The 26192-nt window shown below is 42.3% G+C and overlaps 2 protein-coding genes across 2 annotated transcripts in view; one reads left to right on the top strand and one right to left on the bottom strand.

Moving 5' to 3' along the window:
• Positions 1 to 5609, bottom strand: part of ADGRV1 (adhesion G protein-coupled receptor V1) — a 313027-nt gene extending 307418 nt beyond the window's left edge. Inside the window, exon 1 of the mRNA XM_075411234.1 lies at positions 5543 to 5609. Within this exon, the coding sequence (XP_075267349.1) occupies positions 5543 to 5564 (22 nt within the window). The 5' untranslated portion in view covers positions 5565 to 5609. The remainder of the gene's footprint in view (positions 1 to 5542) is intronic.
• Positions 5610 to 20607: 14998 nt separating this feature from the next.
• Positions 20608 to 25374, top strand: LYSMD3 (LysM domain containing 3). The gene is made up of 2 exons (XM_009933712.2): positions 20608 to 21051; positions 23491 to 25374. Exons 1-2 carry the CDS (start codon positions 20791 to 20793, stop codon positions 24097 to 24099), a joined length of 870 nt encoding a protein of 289 aa, XP_009932014.2. The 5' UTR covers positions 20608 to 20790; the 3' UTR covers positions 24100 to 25374.
• The last annotated feature ends 818 nt before the right edge of the window (positions 25375 to 26192 follow it).

The raw sequence follows: 26192 nt of genomic DNA, 5'->3' as shown, positions 1-26192 counted from the left end.
CTCCAGTGAAACGACTTGGAGTTATTAAGTTTACTTTATATTTAGAACAGAGATCAGAGTCTAATGTAAACAAACATTGGCTTAAATCTGCTCGTTAAGAATGTTAAGAAATACACCAGCAGGAATCTGAATTTGCTCTAATTTGTACCAAAGCAAACTGATCTCAGCTGCAGAACTTCTAATTTATCTCATGTGATGGATAAGAATCTATCCATGTATAGTTCTAACTATATACTGTAAAAACCCAAGATATTATTTTGGAATCGTTCCACTTAGCACATAGTATAGGTTTAAGCAAAAGGTAAACCTAGTTTTCAGCTCCACACTGGAAATCCTTTTCCAACTACACAGTTCTAATGAAACTGTCTTTCACTAATATAGATAATTTAACAGAGTTTTCCAGAACCAGGCTCTAGCTTTTTACCTAGGCATTTCGCCCCAAGTAGGGCTTCAGACACTATAAGCACTCATACTCTCTCTCAAAGGGTTTCTTGCACAATAAAGCAAGCAGATTAAAAAAAACCCAAAAAACAACAAAAAAACCAAAACCAACCAACCAACCCACCAAACCCAGCCATGAAGATGCTTAGCACTCCCAGCTCATGCTTATTGTAGAAGCAACTGCATGACCAATCCTGTTGCAGCATCAGGCATTTACAAACACAGAACCAGAAATCCAGCTGAGGAAGGTCTGCAGGCTTCAGTGAGGAACACCCATTTATTCTACTTCAACAAAGACCTGAAGTTTCACAATAATTTCCATCCATATCCTGACTTTGGAGGTTTCTGGCACATCCTCAACATTTTTACTTAATATATCTTTAGAACACGTGAGCTGAGGACAAAACTACCATAGCTTCAAATACCTAGTACTTGTCCTGAATGAAGTACTATGGCCTGAATGAATAGCATGTGTCAGAAAAAGCAATTATGGGCTTCTGCAGTATAGTGGTTATTCTTCTCATATTTAAACCTAAAAATATAGCAAGCTGTTTTGCAATAGTGCTTCATACATAATAATCTTGCAAGAAAAAAAAAAATTGTAAGGTATATAACAGTAAATTACAGCCTCATGGTGGGGATTAGATGGTGTTGTTTTACGTATAATGACAGAAGAATTACTGCTATCCACAGTGGATTCTTACAAGTTAATACAAACGTATGAGACAAACAGAATTTTAATGTGCTGCCTAATTATTAGAATAGTTGTGTCAGTGAGTTATGCTTGAATTCATAAAAGTGTCTATTAAACATGAAAATTTGCATCAACTATATACATTAAATTTAAGACATAGATCAAAACAAGATTCATTTCTACAGTTAAATGTATTCTTTTTTTATTAGACTGCAGCAAAGACTGTTGGTTTTATGACAGATCTGTATTTTACAAAGTGCCTCCAAGGACTTCTTTATGCAGAAGTAAAATTTATATGTATCATTTTCGAGAAGAAGATTAGCACGGGGCCCTCACTCTAATCTATACTGTAAATTAATCTCTTAAAACTGGCAATCTGTTTTTAACTAAACCACATGATAGAGTATTTATATGGTGAAGAGAACTTCCCAAGCAAAATTTGTCTGGGTTTAAAGACTTCTCACACTACCTTTATCATGTATTTTGCTTTCCTTGGCTTTCTAAACCTTTTAACCTATGTCACAATTTAATAATCACTATTTAATAATTATAATCATTCCCTTATTAACTGGGTATTTCTTTCCATTTTTCTAGGCACCCTGTAGCTCAAGACAAGGAATTCTCTTTGTTGATTAGTTATTTAAGACCAGCAACAATAACTATGCTGGAAAGAAAGGTGCTTTGAGAGGATTACACAGAGCTAGCTCTCAACAGCACCAAGCCGAGAGCAGCAAATTACAAACCCAAGTACTTCATCGCATGTAACCAAATTGGCTGGTTGAAATGCTAATTGCCTTTCAGCACAGCTACAGGCAGACAGGGGACCCTGTGCTTCAGAGAATGACATGCATTTTTTACCCCACTTCTGCACCATTGTCTTGCTGAGAATTATTCAAAATCCATTCTTAAAGGTAGCTCTTTTCTTAACCTTTAAAAATGTGGGAAATTTCTAAACCTCTGACCAATACTTCGGATCTGTTGGTCTGCCAAACCCATAACAGATGGCTGAATTAAGGCTATGTTAAATCCTTAATGAAGCAAAGCTTGAAACAATTCAGAGCAGCAACTTATTGGACCAGTCCAGGACAAGTGACTGAGGAGCAGGAAGTTTCTTTTGCCATATGAAAGTGAGAATCATAACTTCACTATAACTAATAAAACCAAACAAAAATCTCTTGGTATATAAAAAGATATTTCTATAACTTTCTAGAGGAAATTTTCTCTTCAACTTGTTCAAAAAATCCACAAATACAAAAGCTGTGATGAACATTGAAAGCATCTTCTCTGTTTAATTTTGCCAGAGAAATTCAGCCTGTCAAATCAGCCTCTTTAAATAAGTACAACTTTATCTTAATAGCAACCTTGATTTGGACTTACAAATTATTTCAGTGAAAGGAATTTAAACAACTTTGGTTTTACAGGAAATGTTCACCAGCCAATCCATAAAACAATGTTTTTCATGTTGTAAGTGTATTTCAGAACTCTTAGTTTCCAAATTCTTTCTGCAAACAGTCACAAGTTCTCATGTATGGAGTAAACTCCATCTTGAAAATGTCTGTTGACACAGAGTATTTTCCAGCGAGCTTATTCACTCAAAGAGTGACTTAGGCAAGTGAAGCTTTACAGAAATAGTATTATTTGTGATTCAATAATTTTTTTCAGAGTAAAAAAAAGTTACAGTGGGTCCACTGGCAATAAGACAAATGGTTTCTAACATTGCTTCCTCCTGCCAACATTTTTTTCTAGGAAACAGTAATATAGCTCCTATTAGATAGCCATAATTCCTGAACTTCTGGAATGACAATGAATGCCTACAATCCATGGCAATGGTTCTGTAAGCTCTGATTTGATGATGGAGATGTTACATAGCGTCTGAGTCTAAACACACATTGAAAGCAGTACTCAGAGACTACGTCTGGTTATTCCTAGTGAGGAGAAGTGTTGTATTCACAGCTATATACAGCAGTGACTGGACCTACATTGGCCGGTCCTGTAGAGCTCGAACGCAAGCACTGCTTCTACAAATGAGTAAAACCAATCAATAGGATTACACAAGTAAAAACAGTTATGTATGTGATTATGTCATTGGGAAGTCAAGGCCTAATACCCTCTGAGCAAAGAATTTCAGCATATTCTTTGTATTTTATCTCTTTCTATCTACATTTTTTTATTTCTTAGTGACCTTCTAAATTGACCCAATACCAAGAACACACTGGAAGAAGACAGCCAAGAAAGAAAAAAATCAGAGAGAAGGGTTCTCCATCAATAAAATGAAGCTAAATTGCATCAGACACCCTACTTCAAATAACAGCAAGAGTCAGACATGTAGTTTATCGTTTTGATGTTTCCAAAAACACCTTATGCTAAAAAACTTCAGATGTAGTTTAGAAAAATTTTAATTCTCCCTTTCTTTGAAGTGTGATGCAAGGACATACTTTCCCACAAAGTTTTCAATGAAACATTCTAAAATCAAAGTTTTGTTAAGCTCACAGACCATTGTTACATACTTTTAAAAATACAATAACTAATAATCACCTCATTGGTACCATGGTGTAATTGTGAACAACTATGGTAGCTGTGTAACAATACAAAAGGTGAATTGTGGGTGATGAATATTTTTCTCCCAAATTGTCATAAATTGTTTGTACCCCATGACTGAGATCCTTACAGACCTTTGTAGTGGTATTCTTCTTTAGTACTACATACTAAAGGTATATGCTTTCATAGCTTTTCCAATAGTTCAGTCGCAGTCATCATATTCTTGTGTTAAGTAAAATATGCACATAAGCATTTGCAGACTTCAGCATTCTTATTTTTTTTAAATGGAATTCCAAAAGCAAAATAAACAAAACCTTCAAGGCAATAAGTTTAATTAACAAAAATCCACATACAATAGAGGCTTTAATAACAGAGTATGTTTTAGTCCTGATTCTGAAAAATTCATTCAAATAGAGCTCACAGCAATTTCCAAGGGAAGTATTGCACTGTAGGTTTGAGTGCATAAGGACCAATCTCATGCACTAGTATCAACTCTTTAAAACTCATCCAGTATTATTTTTCAGCCTTAAAAATGCTGACAGCACAAATTAACCGCCCAGCACTAGTTCTCACAAAAGCAAATATCATTTTTTCCATTGATTTCCATGTGGCTAGGACACAGACCACAATAACAAGCTAATAAGCATGTGCTCCCATTATCAATGTTAATCAGTTTACTCAGATGCAAATTTAGTAAATACCATTGATTTCTGCATGTAAAGCCATTAAAACACAAAAGTGTATTAGAAAGCTGGTAAAGCACAAAACTGTATGCTAGAAATCAATAATAACACAAATATTAGTAATAATTAATTCAAAATTAAAAATTGTACATGCTTTAAATACATTAGCTTTTACCTTATCAAATATTTGGCCATTTCAATTCTAAGTCTAATACGCTGCAAATTATTTTGTTTCCTCAGGAATCTGTTTCTCCTTTCCACGTGGAAACATGGAATATATTTAGTAGGAGAAAGCTGATTTTAGGCTTAAGGACAGATAGGCTAAATATACTCCATTCCACCTTCAGTTATTAAACTGCCCTCATGGTAGATTCTCAAAATGCTTAGTGTTTAACTGAAAGACTCATTCTAGAAGATGTGAGCAAGGTATTATCACAAAAAAAGTACTTTTGGCTTTTATATAATGAGTAGGATTTTTAAAAATCACATGTTATTTCACATCTGCACTATAAAGCATTTATAGACTCATTAAAAAACAATGATTGATGTTTGGCAAGCAGATCCGCATACATTTGATCTTAACTTTATCTGGGCTAGCCAAAGTGAATTATGCAATGTCTTAATACGGAATCAGCATATGAAAAGCAAGAAGCACGAGGAATATTTCCAACTGTAATCACTTGCATGTCATATTTTAATTATTAACATGTTTAAAACTCATTCTTTATCAGATGGTGATTTGAAATATTCTTTCTTTTAACTCGCTCTCATCTGCAACAGACAATGCAAACGCAGCTCCTCCACTTCTTTTACTTTCACCTGATATAAACAGTCAAATTAACATTTTGTGCATTTTTGAGAGCTAAAAATTGCCAGCTAGGACAGTTCAGACCGGGTTTCATCCCGATACAATCCCCTGAGAGCAGGATTTTCCATTGGAAAGACTATTGTCTCCACCTGCCCTGCTCTGCAGAGCAGAAAGAGGAGCTGCTGGAACAACAGAAACCTTAGCAGACTCCGTCCACCCCACAGCCACGCACAGGCATGCGATGCGCTCGCTGCCTGCCGCTGCTCAAACCCTCTCCCTGCTCAACAGGTGCTGCTGGCAGAACCCCGAGCCGGACGGCAAACGCCTCTGCAGCTGATGCGGGATGCTCCCGCACCAAGCACGGAGAGACAAACCTACCTAGAGCCGGGGACATGGACATCCGCGCCTTCTGGACTCGGCCAGCTGCCGGCACGCTCGCTGTCACTCACGCGTTATGCATTCCCCTCGCCTACTCCTCCCTCCGCTCCGCGCAGCATCCAGCACTCTCCTCCCTCTCCTCACTCCCGCTGCCTTCCCACTGCTGCGGAGATAAAAGGGGGTGGGATGGAAGGGCGCAAAATTTTCTCAGACCCCAGCAATTGCCCCTGTGCTGCTGTAGTTGAGGTAAAAGCCAGCCCCTCCGGTCGCCGCCTCGGCAGTTCTTCCACTCTGCACTGGTTTATTACTGGAGGCAGCAAAACTGCAAGGTTTTATTACCGGATTATGACAGATCTTGGATTCGAGTCCTCGGCTGCACCGGGACATGCAGCTCATCTTAATTCACAGCTACCCAGTGCTGGGCAGGGACAAACAATTTTCAATCCTGTATCAAGCGTTCTAGGCTCGGTTAATTTCTCTGTATCTAATATCTAATTCACATTTTACAGTCACCGCCATTCCAAGCAAATCCTGAGCCACAGCAGAGATACAAGAACACAAAAGCAGCACCCAGATCTTGACAGTGTTGGCCCCCAAAGCCCCCAGTTCTCTCATTTAATGGTAAACAAGTGTCAAAATTCCTACTTATCCAATAAATGTTGATGCATCTGAGCCCTAAAACATAGAAAATACTGAATTTTGGTGGAATCTCAGTCTCATTTACACAGTCTTCAACACATTTCCAGAACCTGTGAAATGGCTACTAGATCTTACAAAGTGGCAACGCTACTGCCAACGAATGCAGCAGCACCACAGTTTCATGAGGCTGAATCCAGTTAGATCCATTAACACTCCCACACGCCCTGCATCTCTCAAAAAAATCAAAACCATTCTATCAAATTTTTTAAAACTACCGATTCCAGCTCCCAGGAAATCCAACTCCCAATACATTCCTAGTCTACAACAGCACACAACCACATACCAGGTACTTTGAGCTTTCTGGATTCTGCTGGTCTTTTTGGTCCCAGATCCTCAGGCTGTTCTGTCAAAACAGTAGCTGTAACCAGCTTGAAGCACCATGCTTCTGACACAACTCAGTGAAAGAGCAATGCGACAGCCAACACGCATCTAACAAGGAACTTGACAGATGCATTTTTTAAAATCCCATATTGCTTGTTAGTGCTGAACGCACAGAATGTATCGTAAATGCTTATTTTAATATGTATTAGCATATAAGTATTTAGAAACAAATCCAAATACAATTCCAGCTTAATTTCAGATATTAATGCCCAAATCTTATTCCACAGACAGTGCATTTAGAGAAAGGGCAGAGGCAAATATTAAGAACAAAATATGATTCTGCCTCCAGTGAAAGTGGAATGATTTTCACCCTCGCTATAGTTTACTGAGAAGTCATGCATTTCAAATGAGCTTCCTTCACTTTGTTTTTAATTAATCTGGAGCATATGGAAAAAGTGACCACAGTGATAGAAATCGCAGAAAGAGGAAGCACTGATTCTGCTAAGGCTAATAAAATCTTTGCATACACAAGGAAGAAATGCACCGCAGAAGTATTACAGCCAAAAAAATGACAGGGTCTAGAAGAGTCTGTCCCTTCTGATGGGTGGTCACTACACCAATACTCTGCTGAGTTCTGCTGATCACAATTCAGGAATAAGGTAAGCAAGTAGGAAAAGGTGAAGAAGATGCTAGAGAGAATGATGAAAGCTTTGAAAACTTACTTGATAAAAGACTGAAAGACCTCAAGAAGTATTTTGCTTATAAAGGCAATGCTCTGTATACAACTACTGGGAAAATGAATGTTGATAAATAAAAATCTGTCGTATAACAGATATAGACATAGATGTTCTAATATGCAGACATAAAAGTAGACATTAATGATCAGAATAAACTCCAGTTCTTAAGAGTGAAGGAAACAATCCACTGGAATGACTCACCAACCACTACAATAAAATACTTTATTTTAAAAACATGTGTGTACTTTCTTCTTCTAAAAAGCTATGCTGTGCACCCAAAAGGAATTCAAGTAGATGTGTATCATAATCTGTGTCATATGTCTGATCAATTCTTGCAGTAGCCCACCTGGCTTTATTTATGAATACATATTTTGATCATTACTTTATTATGCATTATCCCCATGCACCAGCTTCAGTTCTTCTGTACTGAAAAGAGAGCAAGAAGCAGTCCTTCAAAGTCCCATAGCTGCCCAGCGTTGCGTTAGACAGAACTCAATGTATGAGCATGAGAGAGAAGTAGTACGTTTTTCAATACCACAATGTCATTATTTTCCTATCTCCGCCTCACAGTCTAGATACCATATTGTTTTTCCTCTCTGGATCAACAGGTGGAAAGGATACTTCAAGTGTAAGATTCTCTTTTTCACTCTGTAACGTTGTTTCAGTTTATATAAATTAGTTCACGTTGTCCTTCCCTCGTCCGGTTTCTGTGGGAAGTTTGGCTCCCACCAACAGCCATCCGGCTGCTCCATACCAGAGGGGCTGCCTTAATAGTCATCTGGTCTCAATGACAGCAGACCTGAGCACATTAAATGCCGCTAATTACTGAGCTAGAAAACAATGGAAGAGGCAGAACCCAGATTTGGGCCTGCTAATTCACATGGCTGCTTTCACGGAGCCTTTCAACAGAACTGCATTCTGACCCAAAATGTCTGTAGCTTTTGCTACTCTCTCCCACTCGACATGGTTTGTTTTCCATGTTTCTCCGTTTTCCATGTTTTCTCTTGAGGAGACTGAGAATCTTGAGGACTTCCCCGATCACTTTTTTTCATTTTCATCACACCGCTCCAGAGACCTGAGCCTCCCTTCGTCACACACAAGGGTGAGAGAGCTCCCGTGGGATTTTGTCAGCGGCGGTCCTCAACCAGCTGGAAGGCCGTTGGTGATTGACACGGGACACTCCACACCCAGGCCTAACAGCTCAGCATGCTGCCCACACAGCGCTCTCGCCCCTGACAAACGTCAGGGACAAACAATCAGGCCTGGTATTGGACCTACAATGGACCTGGCATTGCAAAGAGCTATGCCTCCAGGTCAGCCCTGACTTCGCTTTTCAATAAAACCAGTAAATAAGGTGTACTAAGCACAGCCCTCAATTCTTTCTTTGTTTGGATTTCCTTTGTTTTGAATTCATTAAAACTCTGCAAGTTAAAAATGGCTCTGCTGCGAGTAAACCAATATTGAAAGCAGCAGCAATAGAATCAATGGACTCCAGTTTGTTTGTTTGTTTTGAAACCTTGCCTTTTCCCTTTATTTGGCATCATCTGAAAGGAAAGACCAGAGAAGAGGGAGTCAGAAGAAGAAACAAATCCCTGAGAACGAAAGCAGGGCTTAAAGGAGCAAGAAGAAAAAAATCCAGACAAAAGGCTTCAAAAGGGAGCATTTTCTCTTCTTGTTTACATTTTTGTTTCTGTCGAGGAAGATTTTTGTGTTGTATGAAGGCCATTTATTTTTCAGTCACAGACACCACAATCTTAATCTACTAATACTAGAAATAAAAAATACATTATGATAACTTAATTTTCTGAACATTCATAAATGCCACTAAAATTCAGATTTATTTTCACCTGTGGCATCCATGCCCCAAAAATCTGGGCTAAGCACTTCTTTGGATACAAGCAGCAAACAAGGAGATTCTGAGAATTCTGAAATTTTGGTTCTGCACAGACTTTGACATGTCTCTATCTATCACCTTTGCTGGTACTTCAGCCGAAGCAGATTGGACCACTCAGAATGAGGAACATCAAGCACATGCATAGCTCTTTCACAGAGCAATCCTTTATTAAAGTAGACCAGACACAAGTCAGCTTTACTTCTTTGCTGTTCATTAATGAGTCACTTCCAATATGACACACTTTGAAAGCACATAACGTTCATCAGACACCGTTCTGAACAGTTCTAGTGCATAGGCAGAATACTAAGGCTGATCTCGCTTCTCCCTTCAGAGAGGATTCGACAAGATACAGGTGATTTTCTTGCAAGAAATTCACTTGGGTTTGGTGGTTGTGTTTTTTTTGATAAGTGGATATTTTTGGAAAAGTGGTCCATGGTGGTGACCATTTCTGCAAGACAGACCATTTCTAACAACATTACAGAACACCACAAGCACTTATAGTCTTCCCTGTGCCACTGTAGTTAGATATTTGATTCCATAGTTGTTTGCTTGGCTGATGTCTAGCATGCTTTCCCCGTGTTCTTCCTTATTACTTCTTCCCAGTGTGATTCGCCCTGGGGAGCAGACCTACCTGGTAGTGTCGCAAGAAACAGCAGAGATGAACTAAAGAGAGAAACCTGGGTGTCCTAGTGTGCCCTGGCTGCCAAGAAGGCCAATGGCAACCTGGGGTGCATGAGGAGGAGTGTGGGCAGCAGGACGAGGGAGGTTCTCCTCCCCCTCTACTCTGCCCTGGTGAGGCCCCATCTGGAGTACTGTGTCCAGTTCTGGGCTCCCCAGTTCAAGAAAGATGAGGAGCTACTGGAGAGAGTCCAGCGCAGGGCTACGAGGATGAGGAGGGGACTGGAGCATCTCTCCTACGAGGAGAGGCTGAGGGAGCTGGGCTTGTTCAGCCTGGAGAAGAGAAGGCTGAGAGCGGACCTTATAAATGCCTCTAAATATCTGCAGGGTGGGGGTCAGGAGGACGGGGCCAGACTCTTTCCAGTGGTGCCCAGCGACAGGACAAGGGGCAACGGGCACAAACTGGAGCAGAGGAAGCTCCAGCTGAACCCGAGGAAGAACTTCTTCCCTCTGAGGGTGACGGAGCCCTGGCCCAGGCTGCCCAGGGAGGCTGTGGAGTCTCCTTCTCTGGAGATATTCCAGCCCCGCCTGGACGCGGTGCTGTGCAGCCTGCTCTGGGTGACCCTGCTTGGGCAGGGGGTTGGGCTGGGTGACCCACAGAGGGCCCTGCCAACCCCTCCCATTCTGTGATTCTGTGATTCTGTAACATTACTTTGGTAGCATAGTCTTTAAAACAGATGGTATTCTTGACTTTGGACAACTACCCTTGGCATTTGGCGGGGTTTGGTGGGAAAGCCCCTTAGGCTCTTCTAATTCTTGGTTACAAGAGTGATCTTGTTCCCCAGGGCTTAACTTTTCAAACTCCCCTTTCTGTTCTTTCTCCCTGTTTGGAAACTTGGTGCTGGTATTCCTGCCAAGGAACATTCCCCGATGCAAGTGTGGATTTCAGGAATGGTGAAGGCTACCTCTTTTTTTCATACTGCTCACTGGTTCCCGACAGCTACTCCTGGCAGGACTGTTCCTTCATTTTCTGGCCAACGACACCTATCTTCCTTGTTACAAATTAACTCATGATTTTCCTTCTGCAACCACTTCTCTGACTGCTCAGACATCACAAGACCTTCCCCGTACCAAATGCTGACTGGCACTGCTGCTTCTCCTGGACCGACTCACTTATTCTTCCCACTCACAGTAACAACGGTCACAGAAAGGCTCATTGCCACAGTGTCTCTGTCGTCTTCCAGCTGGGACATGCTGGGTCAGTATTTCCAACGAGCCCACAGTGCTCAGGAACCCTCTTCATCACTTTTCATATTTTTATACTTCTTACAGAGGATTAGGACCATAAAAAGCACAAAGTAGACAAATACAAACAGTACCAATAACCTAAGACCAAATGACAAAATTTATTATGCTTTAGATCCAGTGGTTTACACCAGACTGGTTGATGTGCAGATGTATGTAGGTAAATTCAGGTTTTGATCCTCTATGTTTCAGAGATGTCCAGGATTTAAGACTCTGAAAAACTGGAACTTCCTAGTAAATTGTGCTCTTTTTCGGTGGACTAACATTAATTTGTTTATGCTTCCTGTGATCAGTCTGGCAAAGGTTAACCTTTTTATGGTACAGCTCCTTACTGGTACACTGATAAAGCATACTCATGTCAATATTTAAGAAGAGGTTTTAACTGCAAAAATTGTAGTATTCCTACTCCCAGGAAAAAAGTAAATGTTCCCTGGCGTCTGCTCACTGGGAGGCTGCTATATTTTAACACACGTTACAGCAGAAATGCTGTTCATATAATCATTTATTGCTGAACTTAGCTACGTTTGACAAGACTTCCACAAAAAAATGAGATTTTAGAAAAAAATGTGAATTTACATATGTTCAAGTGTAAAAAAGTGAACAAATTAATGAGAAAATAACTTGTTTCAACTTGCTGCATCTCAGATTTGGTTGATCAAGATCCAGTGTGCAATTTTGACACCATTTCTGTTGTTCTGTGTCATTATACTGGCACAAAAAGAATGCCATCTCTGAAGAGACCGTTGGGTCTTACAATGTTCAGTGGCTCCTTTTAGACCACAGTGGATGCTTAGTGGCTTGCAGGTCAAACAGAGAAACAGCAAGATGAGAACTTGGCAAGAACTGTCTGCCTGCTCCTCTTGTGCAGTTATTGTTATTAAATAAAGTTGCAGTCTTGTTTCTTCCAGTCAAGTGTGTCCAGCTCTTCATTTGCATCACGTCACTGACAATGTAGATAGCATGCAGCAAACCAGAAGCTTTCTCATAAAACATCCATCAAAACACACAACATGTCAAACACTAGACTGTTGATTAAAAAAAAACGCTTACCAAAAGTGCAGTTTTCTGAAGGTAAAACATAGTATTAAAAATTCCTCACAATCTCTTGCATCTAGATTGCATCTTATTTCAAAGTCTTCGAAAAGTATTTCAGACTAAGAAAGATATAAGCAAAAGGGTTCCAGCTGCTCCATACAACTTCACTTGCTTTCCCAATTCACAGACAGGTATTTTGTTTGCTTCCTTTTGAATGAGGGAAAAAAACCTAGAAATAACTTATGTTTTTCAACTTAAGAGTTGACTCCACTTTTCTGAAATTCTTTAAGTGAAACATTGACGTGTTTACTCATTTGTTGCTTAGTTTTCCCCTTTGAGATTAAAGAGCTATTACTCGAGTAAATGTGAAACTAAGTACCCACAATAAATGTAAACTTCCAATTGAAAGCTGTAAAGCCAGAATTTCTGCCTCAGAAGTACATATCCTCCACGTTTATGAATTCATTTTCCTGGCTGTGGGGAATCCTGGCATCCATCCTTGCTGCAAAATTGTGTCTACAAAGGGGCACTAGAACATCTTAGCATTCTGATGCCGAGACAGAGATCCTGGGGGCTGTCAAGCACTTAGAAAACTAACAGCTCCTAATACAGAGGATAGCACACACTCTTCTCAGAGTTTGTCTGCAAGTGAAAAAGATGTAACTATGCTCCATACACCTGCTTTCAGTTTCATTTACACTTTGTCCTGAACAAAATCTAAGGTCTTCAGGATTTCCTTAATGTAATGCTTGATCTGCAACACTGTTAAACTAATGAAATAACTGTATGCCACTACTTTTTATTATTTTTTTTAATGTGACATCTGTGAAGTCACGTGTTTATTATCTCCCTCTTCCCCATGACATCTGAAATTTGAGTACCTTACCTGCAAGGAGATGGAAAATCAAACCACTTAATTATGTTACGCTGCAAAGCACCCAAAAACAACTGCACGTAAAAGTTCTATACATGATTTGTTGTCCCTTACCTCGGTATTGCAGAAACCTGTGTTGATGCAGTAACATCACTTGATATAAAAACATTCCTAGAAATACCTAAGGCATATAACACTACTACGAAACACACTTTCACATAGCCTTTTAATTTATGGCGTTGCAAATCAAACGCGAAAGGTGGTTCAGAGAAGAAATAAAAACATTCCACGAGAAGGGGATATACGAAGGAGAAAGCACTGAAATGCGTGTTTAAGGGATACAGTCTGAATGAATAAAACCCAGGTTGTCCAAAATCTGTGCAAGATCAGCTAACTCAATCTTTTCAAGTTGTTTCCAGTTTATACCCACCATGTGTGGTGGTTCCCTGCGGTTTGTTATTTTACTTCAATGGCAGAGGGAGGAAACCAACAAAGCTCAGTAACCACACCGCATAGCAAAACGTAACCATGGAAGCATTTGTCCACTTGTCAGAGCCTCTCCAGAACGATTCAGCCATTCACTTCATTGAATCAATATTGAAGCTTTTAAGATTTATTACTTGAGGGTGGAGGGAAACTAATAAAACAAATTCCTTGTTGCTTGCCATTAAATACATCTTGTCACAGTAGGCATATTAATACCTTGTAAACACTTTACTGATGTCGTGTGGGCTATGGACTGTCCCTCCTTACGGAGGGATTACTCGTAATGTATTTGCATTAACATGCCTGATATTCACTGAAAGAACTTAAAGGTTTCTGACACATTCTGCTGTCCCGTATAGAAGCTGAATCGAACAGAAAGACAAAAGTTGTAAGAAAACAGGGGTGGAGGGAGTCTGTTTTAAAATTCATGAAAATGCACCCGTCGAAGAGTTTCTATGTCTACCAGATCACTCTCTTATCTATGTCATAAACCGGACATTCGTAATCATATCTTAAAAGCTTAAAAAAATTGAATGAGATGATTTATCTTACCAGTACTTTCATATTTGTTAAAATACGCTGCAGTTATCTAAAGATGGCATAGATAAAGGCAAAACTGAAACCAGCATGTTTTGCATGAAAAACAACCGTTTCTTAAGATCTGTACTGATAAATATTCTCGGCTACAGATAGCTATAGTACGTAATAAATTCTTCATTCTTTTTAAATTATGATAAATTTTTCATTCTTTTTAACCAACTTTATGCTGAAAATTTGAAAGAAAGCATAGCAAGATGCTTACAATTACAGAACAATCACTACTACTAGTATCAGAAGCAGCGTGTGTTAATTGAGCAGTTTAATTTACACTTGTATGCCATTACAGGTGAAAGTTGAAGGCACCTTAAACACACAGCTTGGGTGTTTACCAATACAGCAGGCTGTGAATGCCATACCTGCTCATACAGAAAAGCTTTTAAGACTCTGAATCAGAGCCTTTGCCATGAGATAGTCTTCTTGCTCCTGCTCCTGCTCCCTTCTTCTATTCCCTCTCCTCATTGTAAAAGCTGTTCAGCATACTCCACCACTCCAGCCGCAAGGAGCTTAGAACAAAGGATGAAAGTAATGCTAGGATATTCCAGACAGCTCCCTCGCTTGCCTACAGGACTCTCTTCACGTTGGAAGAACAGCAGAAGGGTGGAAGAGGCTGCAGCATTGACAGGACCGCACAGGTGTATCAGGGCCTGTGGAAGAGCTCTTTTCCACTCAGCAGAACAGCATCAAAGGACATTTTGCCCGTGAAAGCTTTTCTCAGCTGTAGCTGTAGGTAGCAACGCACCAATATAGAATACATCCACAGTAAAAACTCATCTGCTGGTGGGCTTGTAACTGAGGAAAGGTCTGTATCAATGAAGATGCAATCGGACCTACGTAGCTGTGCCACCGGTAAGAGTGAATTATCCACACCAAGAAGGCCAAAGAAAGCTTCTGCCACAGCTGAAATCCCAGTGCTTAAAAAATACCATACACCACTCAGCTCCTTCCTGTGGGAGGAAAACTATCAAAAGCCTTAAGCTTTTTATCTTCAGAATTAAGAAGAAGAGTTTACGAGAGTGACAAAAAAGCCAGTATTCTACAAACAACAAAAAAACTTGAATAAGAATGCATCTCCTGCAATAGTACAGTAAAAACTAAATCAAAAAAACAAAAAATAAATCAGTATACCGGTTATGGAAAAGGCAACTAGAGAGCAGACATTTTAAATTATGTTGTATAAATTATAGACGTAAGGGAAAACAGCTGGGTTGGCAAGACAATGACAAGTTTAATAACCATATATTAAATGCCCATAACAATCACTCCCAAAGATGCAAAAGGAACTTTAGACCATAAATGCAACCTAGCCAAAATAATGTAAAGGCTGACGTGGGATTTCACCTATAAGCAGGTAAAAGAAACGAACGCAATAAATATGTGATCTTAAACAAACAATACAATTTGGTTTCATTCTGAAAGATTACAAATTTGAATGACAGTGATCATGCTGGTACAACAGAACTGAGTAGTTGGAGGAGTTACTTGTTAATCACATTACCGCATGGTAAAGACATAGCAGCACAATGCTAGTCAGCAGTGCAGTGTTGTAAAATGGATTAAAAACTAGCTGGTGGATCTCAAAAAGCATTCTCTGGCAAGAGATTATGAACTAAATATAAATTTCATCATCAACAAATGAAAATACTTCTATTATGTAGTTCATCAAGGGTTACAAATAAATCTGCTGCTCCTCAACGCTATCTTCCTGTAAATACAAAAATCACAGCTGGATGTTTGTGATGTCAATATTTGCAGAAAGGAAATAGCAGTATTATAGTCATATGGCTTAGCTGGTAAGCTGGTTCCATTAAAAGAAATACCTTCAAAGCTAAAACATAGGTTATACCTTACAAATGATCTTCTGGACCGTTTTCATCTGAAGCAACTCTAGCAGAGAAGCAGCTCACCATAAATGTCCAATGCAATGCTGTGACTGGAAAAAAACAGAGTTAGTGTGATCTTCAGATACATCGACAGTAGATTAGTGACCAGTAGTTGGTGTGGGGGAATCACTTACCTTTGTATGTAGCACTAATGGGGTAGATATTTGAAACTACACAAAGATCTGGTGTCCGCATTTTAAAAACAATGCTGAAGCCCACAGAGGATGCAAATGAATCAAATTCCCAAAACTGAGAGCTAGAGAAAGCAGAGAGCAAAAGTTAACAAGCTCTGAACGTCTAATTCATTTAAAAAAATATTTTGAGGAAAGGCTTGATTGCAGTGCAAAAGAGTAAAAAACAAGAGAGCACTGAAAGGGTTTTTTAATTTACCCAGGGAAAACTTCTCAGAAAGTAATAGCTATTTCTGGACTGAACTACATATCCAGCTAAAATTGGAAGGAATTTCTGACAATCTCAAAAAAAAAAAAAAAACCCTTCATCTATCACACTACAGAAAATCTGGCTCATCAATACAGGTATACAAATAGGAACTCGGAATCTTACAGTAATCTCCATCTGTGATCAATTTGAAATAAATTTTCAAGAGTCTATACTCCAATTTTGCATACTGTCTTTCCCGTAACCGCATGGTTTCATTGGTAGATTTTCTTATTCAGAGGATACCTGAGCTGAGCAAAGTAAAAATCAGAAGCAAATATATGGTTCTTTACAGATTTTTGAAAACTAAATATCAAACAAGCAATGCACCCTACTGGTTGTGTTATGGAAGGTACACAGCGTATGTCTGTTATGAATACATATTAAATTTAAATAAAATGAATTAAACAGTAACCAATTCATGTCGAGTAACCAAAGGGAAGCAGTAAATACATGAGATATGAAATGGGGCAATCACAGTCTCAATGCAAAGACAAATTTTCATTTATTCACATTAAAACCATAACAATACTAAATTAAACAATTAAATTAAGAGGTCTTTTTAAACCTGTTTTAGAGTGAAATTGTTGGGACCTTGCTAACTAAAAGGGTTTCTGCTAAATTTTGAGCACCAAGGCCCAGATTATAATACTTACAGTCGAATGTATACATGTGAAAATTTCCACTGGAGAATGGCCTGCTCTGCAAGTGTCTGCAGGTATAGCATTATTTGCTTCCTGCATGCTTTTATGGTTCTTGGACTGCTCCTCTTACTGCAGCTTGCACATCGTGCAATCAGACACCGCTTAATAAATTCACATGTCGTTTGGACTCTACTGGAGCTGCAGATCTACCTTGACACTGCTGTTTCCTATTCAGTACCATTCCCAAGTACCAAGCAGGGAAGCAGGAACAGACACAGGCTCTATATTTGTTTCTGTGCAAGTCTTTTAACGAGTCATAGCTTTTCATGCCATTCAAGCAATGAAAACATGCATTTAGATACTGGCACTAACTATCTAAATGTAAATCTAGCCCTGTGGTCCCAAATCATCGAATGACTTGAAGATTTACAAAAACAGCGGTGGCACATGACATGTATATGATTTCCAGACAGAAGGAATATGGGTGTTTTTTTGACTAAAAATGACTAACAAGGTATATCAGCCCTCCAGCATCTCCTTTGCAGTTCTTTTCTATTCATTCCTTAAGATCCTTTCAATATTTCTATGTGTATTCTAAACTTCCTAGCTCTGATCAAGCCACACCAGACATAACATGACCAAGGGGAACGCGGTAGAGATCCCTGCAGTTGCTCTTGGAATGTCATGGAGTGATTAACACTGACCCTGTTGCTCATTGAGAATGCGCTATTAGGATATGCAAAGTAACTTACATGGGGACGGAGAAAGGCTGTATTCCTATTAGCATTCATGGGAGCTATGCAGCTACAGTCTTGTTCATCAAGTTTGGAATATACCCTTTTGTTATTGATGGGAAAATGTCACTAGTTACAAATGGTTACACACAGGGGTGTAGCAGGGTCAAAGCAAACTCCAATACTTTCTTTCCCCTTCTATGGCAGAGTGCTGCTTCAGCAGTTCTTTTTTGACCTGACGGTACACCTCTTTAGATAAAAGAAACGGTGAAATTCCCAGCCCTGACCTCTTCTGCAGCCCCATCACCCAAAGATTAAAGAAAACCTCCAGAAAGGACAAGCCATTAGCGGCGTAAGATGGGACAATCATCAGACACCGCTGCAGGCATCGCTGCGTATTAAGTCTGCCTTCAAACTCCTCTCCAGGTCCACCCACAGCCCTGACGGGTCTCATAAAACAGTCTTTCAGCAGCATGAATAGGGTCTGAGTCATCAGTTTCCCAGCCACAGACAACAGCAGTTGCTTCACTTCTATTACTGAAAGCTTCCTTTAAAAACCAAAACAAAACTGATCGGTGCTGCCGATGTTCTTTGCCAGATGTGGCATGACACCTCTTAATAGGTGGAATTCTCATTCATCGAGTCACAATCACTTTTCGCCAACTTGAGATCCCACGAGAAAGGTCTATGGGAAATTAATTCAGTTTTGTCACCTTCAGTATCGCTCTTGCTAGACATACAGCAAGAACATTCAATCCACTCGTATTTTGCCATCCCCAGAAACGCATAAAATCATTCTGGGACCTCTACAAGTACGTTCACACATTTGTCATGTAATCTGACAATCCAAGCTTGTCTTTGTCGCGTAGCAGCTTCTGTGTAAAGGCTGTGTCTGTGGCCTTCAGCGCAGCTACGTTAATTAGCACAAGCTGTGCATCTGACCCACGACAAAAAAGAGGTGGCTTGTATCTGAGCAGGCTTTGATTGGGAAGATGCTATGAAGAAAAGAAAATATCCCTAGTTAGGCTCCTAAATGGTTTAGAAACGGTCTCCCGACTGATTAGAAACTTTGGTTTGAGGGAATTCTAGTTACACTTGGCATCTACAGCAATATTTTAAAAAATGCAGAATAAGAAAACCTGAAAGTTTGCTTCTACTGACCATGCCCTGCCTCCTGCTGTAAGGAAATCCCTTTTGCATGCTAGTACTGTTCCATGGTTCTCTGCACAGGGCAGCAATCAGACCTGCTTAATCTGGCCAGCTCCTGTTCTGTGCTTACTGCTGACTTCTGCACCTGAGGTTTATGTTCTTTCACGAAAACCTTCTCTTACTTGCAATGTAGAACTTCCACGCTCTTGACAGAATATCTATGCTGAAATGTGTTGCTTTTCTTGCTGATGCTATTTAGCTAGGGAGAACGTAGACAGTCTTACGAGTAACTTCAATTTTACCTGACACTTTCCTTATCCACAATAAAGCACTATTTTCAGGCAGATACTGAAATACACATATTTACTTTTTAAAACTAGCCCAGACGCAAGCACACTCTGCAGCTCGATAGCTTATTTTACAGTGCCTGCGAGTCCGGCTTCAATCTCCTTCAGCTTCCGTGGGTGCGAAGTGTGAAGACACTCAACCGGGCTGCACAGTCGTTGGTGCTTACGTTGAAGTCTCGGGACTCAGCTTTCGAAACTGAAGTCACAGAAGAATCCCGCCTTTTTTGTTAATACCAAACGTGTTCTACACTGCCCTGGTGAGGCCCATCTGGAGTCCTGTGTCCCATTCTGGGCTCCCAGTTCAAGAAAGATGAGGAGCTACTGGAGAGAGTCCAGCAGAGGGCTACGAGGATGAGGAGGGGACTGGAGCATCTCTCCTACGAGGAAAGGCTGGGGGAGCTGGGCTTGTTCAGCCTGGAGAAGAGAAGGCTGCGAGGGGACCTTCGAAATGCCTCTAAATATCTGCAGGGTGGGGGTCAGGAGGATGGGGCCAAGCTCTTTTCAGTGGTGCCCAGCGACAGGACAAGGGGCAATGGGCACAAACTGAAGCCGAGGAAGCTCCAGCTGAACCCGAGGAAGAACTTCTTCCCTCTGAGGGTGACGGAGCCCTGGCCCAGGCTGCCCAGGGAGGCTGTGGAGTCTCCTTCTCTGGAGATATTCCAGCCCCGCCTGGCCGCGGTGCTGTGCCCCCTGCTCTGGGTGACCCTGCTTGGGCAGGGGGTTGGGCTGGGTGACCCCACAGGGCCCTGCCAACCCCTGCCATGCCGTGATTCTGTTTCTAACCGCTCTGGTCACTCATGAAAGTCTAAATGCGCTATATAACACGGCTCAAAAAACAAAAGGAAAAAAAAAAAAAAAAACAACTTATTTAAAATTACTTTAAGATTAACCTGTCTAGGAAGCAGACTCGCCTTTGTCGTCAGCAACAAACGCAATCCTTCGTTCCACCACATGAGGAGCCGCGGGCCGCTCGGGCGGGAAGCGCCCTCGGAAGGACGATTTTACCTCACAACACGCGAAAGCTTCGCCTGGGAGCGGGCTCGGCTCCCCCCAGGAAGAGGAGGGCCGGCAGGCCGAGGGACCGACGAGCGGGGCTGGCGGGCGCGACCCCGCAGCCCCCTCAGAGCCTCGCCGCCGCCGCGGATCCCCTCACAGCCCCCGGGGAAGGGGAGCTTCCCCGCCGCGCACCACATCCCCGCGTTCCCTCAGCCGAGCCCGCCCCGCCGCCACCGTCCGCTTCCCGCCTGCCGCGCGAGGGCGGGCGCGGGCGGGGCCGCGCTGCGGACGTGGCGGGGCCGCCGCCATTTGCCGGTCGCCATGAGGAGCGGCGGCAGGTAGGGGCTCTGCAGGGGAGCAGCGGGGGCGGCGGCGGGGCCGGGCCCCGCTCGTTGGCGTGGACGGAGCTGGGCGGTGGCGGGAGGGGTTCCCCCCCCCCCGCGGAGGGCCCTACACGGCTGCGGTGTCTGTTCCAGCGGCGGCCGCGGGGAATGGCGGGCAGAGGCGCCGGCCGCGGCCCGCAGCCGCCCTCCGCCGCGCAGCCTCCCGTCAGCGGCCCCCTGTACCCGCCGGTGAGCGCGGAGGGCGAGGGCCCGGAGGAGGAGGGCGAGGTGACGGAGCTGCGGCCGCGGGGCCGGGAGAAGGTGCGGAGGAGCGCGTCGAGGGACCGGCTGGACGACATCGTCCTGCTGACGAGGGAGATCGAGGAGGGCGAGACGCTGAACGCCATCGCGCTGCAGTACTGCTGCTCGGTAGGTGCCTGCTGCCCTCCCCGGGGGGCACCGTGAGGGGACGGGGTGGTCTGATCACAGGATCACGGCATGGCAGGGGTTGGCAGGGACCTCTGTGGGTCACCCAGCCCAGCCCCCTGCCCAAGCAGGGTCACCCAGAGCAGGGGGCACAGCACCGCGTCCAGGGGGGCTGGAATATCTCCAGAGAAGGAGACTCCACAGCCTCCCTGGGCAGCCTAGGCCAAGGCTCCGTCACCCTCAGAGGGAAGAAGTTCTTCCTCAGGTTCAGCTGGAGCTTCCTCTGCTTCAGTTTGTGCCCATTGCCCCTTGTCCTGTCGCTGGGCACCCCTGAAAAGAGTCTGGCCCCGTCCTCCTGACCCCCACCCTGCAGATATTTAGAGGCATTTCTAAGGTCCCCTGTCAGCCTTCTCTTCTCCAGGCTGAACAAGCCCAGCTCCCTCAGCCTCTCCTCGTAGCAGAGATGCTCCAGTCCCCTCCTCATCCTCGTAGCCCTGCGCTGGACTCTCTCCAGTAGCTCCTCATCTTTCTTGAAGTGGGGAGCCCAGCACTGGACACAGGACTCTGATGGGAAAGCGTCAGAAAAATGGACGCATGGTTTTGCTCGCGGCGCTGTCTCTCCAAGTGCGGGTGTTGACGGACGGCAGTCAGTGATGAGGGTATTGCTGAACCACTGTCGGGGTTCCTCTGAAGCCCCAGTTCCACTAAGGGAGGGGACGGAAAAACCCCACGTTGTATTTGTCTTCTTAAATTCTGCTAAATTGCTGAAGTATTTATCAGCACGAGCGTGTTGTACCTTTGGCAGCTCACTGCCCACGTGCCCCAGGCGTTCCCTGCAGACCTCGCTGCTGCTCCCAGCTAAGAGTTCTTAAATTAGTCTGGCTAATGCCCTTCCTACCCATTACTTCTGTCTGGCCAGTACTAGTTAAGGCAGAGGCTTCTGCCTGGGTTGATCTTAGCCTTTGCATGTAACAGGAAATCAGCTGTGCCTGTTGGTGGACGGACTGCTGACTGCGCAGTTTTCAAGAGGTCAGATTTAGTCAAATTCGAAATCCATTTTTACAGAAGTCTTGCTGTCATCAAATTCTTCAGCCAGGAACAGAATTAGGGACCTCCTGTCGCAAGCTTAGGTACCAAACTCTTGCCGTAACAGTTTAATTATCATGACAGACCTTAGCCTCATTAGCCGATTCTTGGCTTCAGAACCGCTGCAACTAGGTGTTTTGAGCAGGCTTGCTAGGTCAGGCCTCAGGTAAGAAATAAAAGGTAACCGAGTTACGCTCTTTCTTGGAAGTTCACGGAGAATGCGGGAGAGCTGTCGAGGGGTTTAGGCAGAAAGCATAACTTGTGGCGGAATTGCTGATCACTGGGGTAGGTGTTGCATTTCGTCGTCTTTTGTGCTCATGTGATTCATTCAGCGTGGTACACATAACACAGACGGCGTCACAGGAAATGAAACACCTTTTCGTGTTCCAAGATCAGTGCAGGCAGTAGGCACTGATCGCCCTAACTTACTTTTTTCTGGGCACATCTGTGTTTTAAGTGGAGCAGTCACAGCAACAAGGGTCTCTTGACTGCCTTGTTTTCTGTCTGTAACTTCTGCTGAGGTTGATGTCCTTCCAGCAAGGACAGGGGGGATCTGAACTCAGGTACTGTGTGTCTTAAAAAGGGCACGATTCCTGGGGGTTTAGCAGGTGTTGCCAAAAAGCATTGATTTTTAAGAACTTCACTATGGTGAGGTCTGTGGCTGTGCCTTCCGTGTTGAGGGAGTTACTGTCTCAGAATGAAGCCACGAGTTCTCCAGCGGCCCTGAAATCCTTGCGCAGTATTTCACGTTAGACTTCAAATCTGCACTTACCGAGAGCAAAGTGAGATTAATTTGGAGCAAGAGTAGGGAAAGGGGAGAGCTGGCGTGATGAGAGAAGGTGACAGTTTTTAAGTTAGGCTTGGTTTCTGCCTTTAGAGCCCAGAAGCAGAAAGAGTGTCCAAACCACAGCTGTGGTTAGGTGAATTGGAAGCTCATAGTTTTTAATATTCCTTACTCGGAAGTTTTCAGTTTAATTAGGAACTCACAGTAGTTTACTAGAATTGAAAACACTGAGGCAAAGTCCCATTCCTTTCACAGAGATAGTTGCCACAGGTAGATGCGTATACATTAAGTGAATATACATGCGTGACTTTACTTCCAGTCTTCTGAAGCGAGGCGGCTTGTTACTTCGTACTTACCTTCTTGGTTCAACGTTCTTCAGATCTGATCTTTGACCTCTTCTCACTTCATGCTGTTTGAATGGGTTTTCTTTTAAAAATAAAGCAAAACAAAACAAAGGCCCCGCCTTTGTTTCATTAGGGAGGAATTGTATTTCTCAAGGATGTAGTACTCCATTAATGAAGAGTTTCGGTTCAATGGGGCTTTGATCTTTAAACTGTTGTTTTTATTTTTAGGTTGCGGATATCAAGAGAGTTAACAATCTTATCAACGATCAAGATTTTTTTGCCCTAAGGTCTATCAAAATTCCCGTGAAAAAGTTCAGTGTATTGACCGAAACACACGTTTCTCCAAAAGGAAGACCGGTCCTGCGGCCTGCTCACTGTTCCTCAGAAGTGCAGGAAGCGTCACCTTCCGATAAATTCTCTGCTAATGAGACTGCTGGCAACTTCTTAAAAGAAGTGGATCGAGATATAGAAGAAATAGTGAAGTGTAATGATACAAAGAGAGAGAATCTTAATGAAGTTGTTTCTGCCTTAGCAGCCCAACAGACCTGTTTTGAAACTGATGGCAAAACCAAAAAATGCAAGGATCCTTACTACGGAGCAGACTGGGGTATAGGATGGTGGACAGCTGTAGTGATTATGTTGATTATTGGCATAGTAACTCCAGTTTTTTATCTCCTGTACTACGAAGTGCTGGTGAAAGCGGACGTCAGTCACCATTCCACAATGGAACCTTCCCATTTGTTTGTCACAGCAGCTTCGCATCAGAAACAAATCGAAAGTGGGATCAAGCCGGCAAATGTTATAAATGTTGATAATCAAGGAAACCTTCAGCCTTAACTACGGAAAACCCCAGGCAACGGTTACTCATAAGAGACGTAACACAGCGTGGGATAAAGGGCAAGCCACAGAATGCAAAATGCATCTGGAACGCGGAGAAAATGTGTCCTGATGTGAGACTTCCCTCTAAGGGCAGTGTTCCAGTACAAGGATGTTTCTGTGGATCATGTAATCTCTGAATACGCCTGAGACAGGCAATTTTAATGCGAGTTTGGGATAGAAATTAAGGTATAAATTTGTCTCTGAAGCTTTGCACTTTTATTCTGTTTTGATAGGCATATGATTTTTAATGATGAGGTGAAAAAATGTACTTTGAATTAACACATGAGGAGTCTCAGTCTACGTTGTACAGCCCTAAAAAGGGCATTTGGGGATATCTAACTTTTAAACATCTTAAACTATTTATAGAATGCATAGTACACTTGACATTTTAATACCAGGTTTACACTTGTCGGTTAAAACTGCGTTCTCATAATTTTTCTTATAAAGGTTTTTTTAAAACCCAATCATACCATAATTAATTGCCACTTTGAAGTACTTTTAAAAAGTGACTTGTAGAGGCAGTAGCTGATACTTAAGCTGGAGTCTTCAAATCTTGTGCCTGTGGTCAACCCATTCTTTAGTACTTTTCAGTACAGGCAGTAGGGTAGTCTGTTTTTGATGGATGTGATGCTGCGCCTCAGCACGGTCCATTTGAGAGAGTTTTGTTGAAACTTCCCATCCTTCTGTGGCATCCTGCTGAAAACTGACTGGTTTGCACTTCTCATCCGCTCAGCTGCGTGTAGAATAAAAGAAGTTTAGAAGTTTGGCACCTTGCTGTGACTGCTTCAGTAGTCTTTATTTCGTGCTAAGAGACCCCCCCTTACTCCCCCAGTTCCCCCCAATCCAGTTAATTCCAGTTCAGGACCAACTGCTTCTTCAGACAGCAGTCATGTGGGTACCGGTTATGCTAATTGTCACGCGCCCATGAACCCAAACGCTAGTTCCTAAAATCTAGAAAACTTCAGATTAGATTGAATGGCTGCAAGACACATAAATTGCAGCAGGATAGACCAGTTGCAGCTTCAGACTTGTTCTTTACGTAGTAGTGTATTCATCAACCACTCTGTTCTTGACTGTTTCACTTGGGGTTTCATCAACAACCTTGGTTTTTCCCCTCTTCCCTACCTGAAAATGCTACAAGATAAAAAAAACCCCTGGACTTTTCATACAGAAAGAAGGAGGTACTTGTGTACTTGGAATATTTTTAAATAAAAACTGAGATGCTGCCTATAACTTTTTTTTGTTGTTGTATTTGCCTTGGGGACTAAGATTCCCATTGCCCAGTTTGAAGTACCATTTGTTACCAAAGCCCAAGATCACTGACTTGAATAGGACATATTAAGAGAGAAATGGAAAAATTTCACTATGCTTTAAACTACTGCTTTCCTTTGAGTGCCTTGACTAAGTATATGAGGTATAAAAAAACCTGATAAAGTGAATGTTTCCTAACTATTGGAGGTGGTTTATTAACTTCGGTTTTGAAAGTAAAGACTCATGCCCCATATATTCTTGGGGCATCTGTTGCCCCAAGAAGTGAGGCGAATATTCTTCACTGGCATGCTAAGCGTGCAGACAGAATTGGGTAAGTTTTAATGTATTATACTGAAATTGAAGCAGGCCAGAGCCTGAAGGGAAGTCCTGTTCCGTTGGGTCTGTGAACTGTGATCTGTGGCTCGTGAACCCTTTGACCAAAGTGGTATCTGTGGAGACAGCACAACTACTCAGAGTTTCCACACTAGAAGAGGGATTGCAAAGAGGCATGAACCTTGTGTTTCACATAACGCTTGTTTTCAGAGATCTTTTTAAATAATAGTTCTTTCCATTAAAATAATATGCCAGTAACACAAACATGAATACTGAAGTACCAGATCTGGGTAAGGCTGTATGAAAAATTGCATTGCGATGTAATTTCTGGTGGCCAGTGCGATACAGCTTCTTTGGCTAGAACTTCAAAAAGTGACTTGCTTTAGCTAAGACCACAGCGCTCTGGCACACTAAGACAAAAGGTTTTCTGTGTAGGATTGAAACTTGGTATGTAATATGTTAGGCTT

This window comes from Opisthocomus hoazin, chromosome Z (genome assembly GCF_030867145.1).
Source record: "Opisthocomus hoazin isolate bOpiHoa1 chromosome Z, bOpiHoa1.hap1, whole genome shotgun sequence".
Classification (NCBI taxonomy): domain Eukaryota; kingdom Metazoa; phylum Chordata; class Aves; order Opisthocomiformes; family Opisthocomidae; genus Opisthocomus; species Opisthocomus hoazin.
This window is presented reverse-complemented; position numbering and strand designations above follow the sequence as displayed.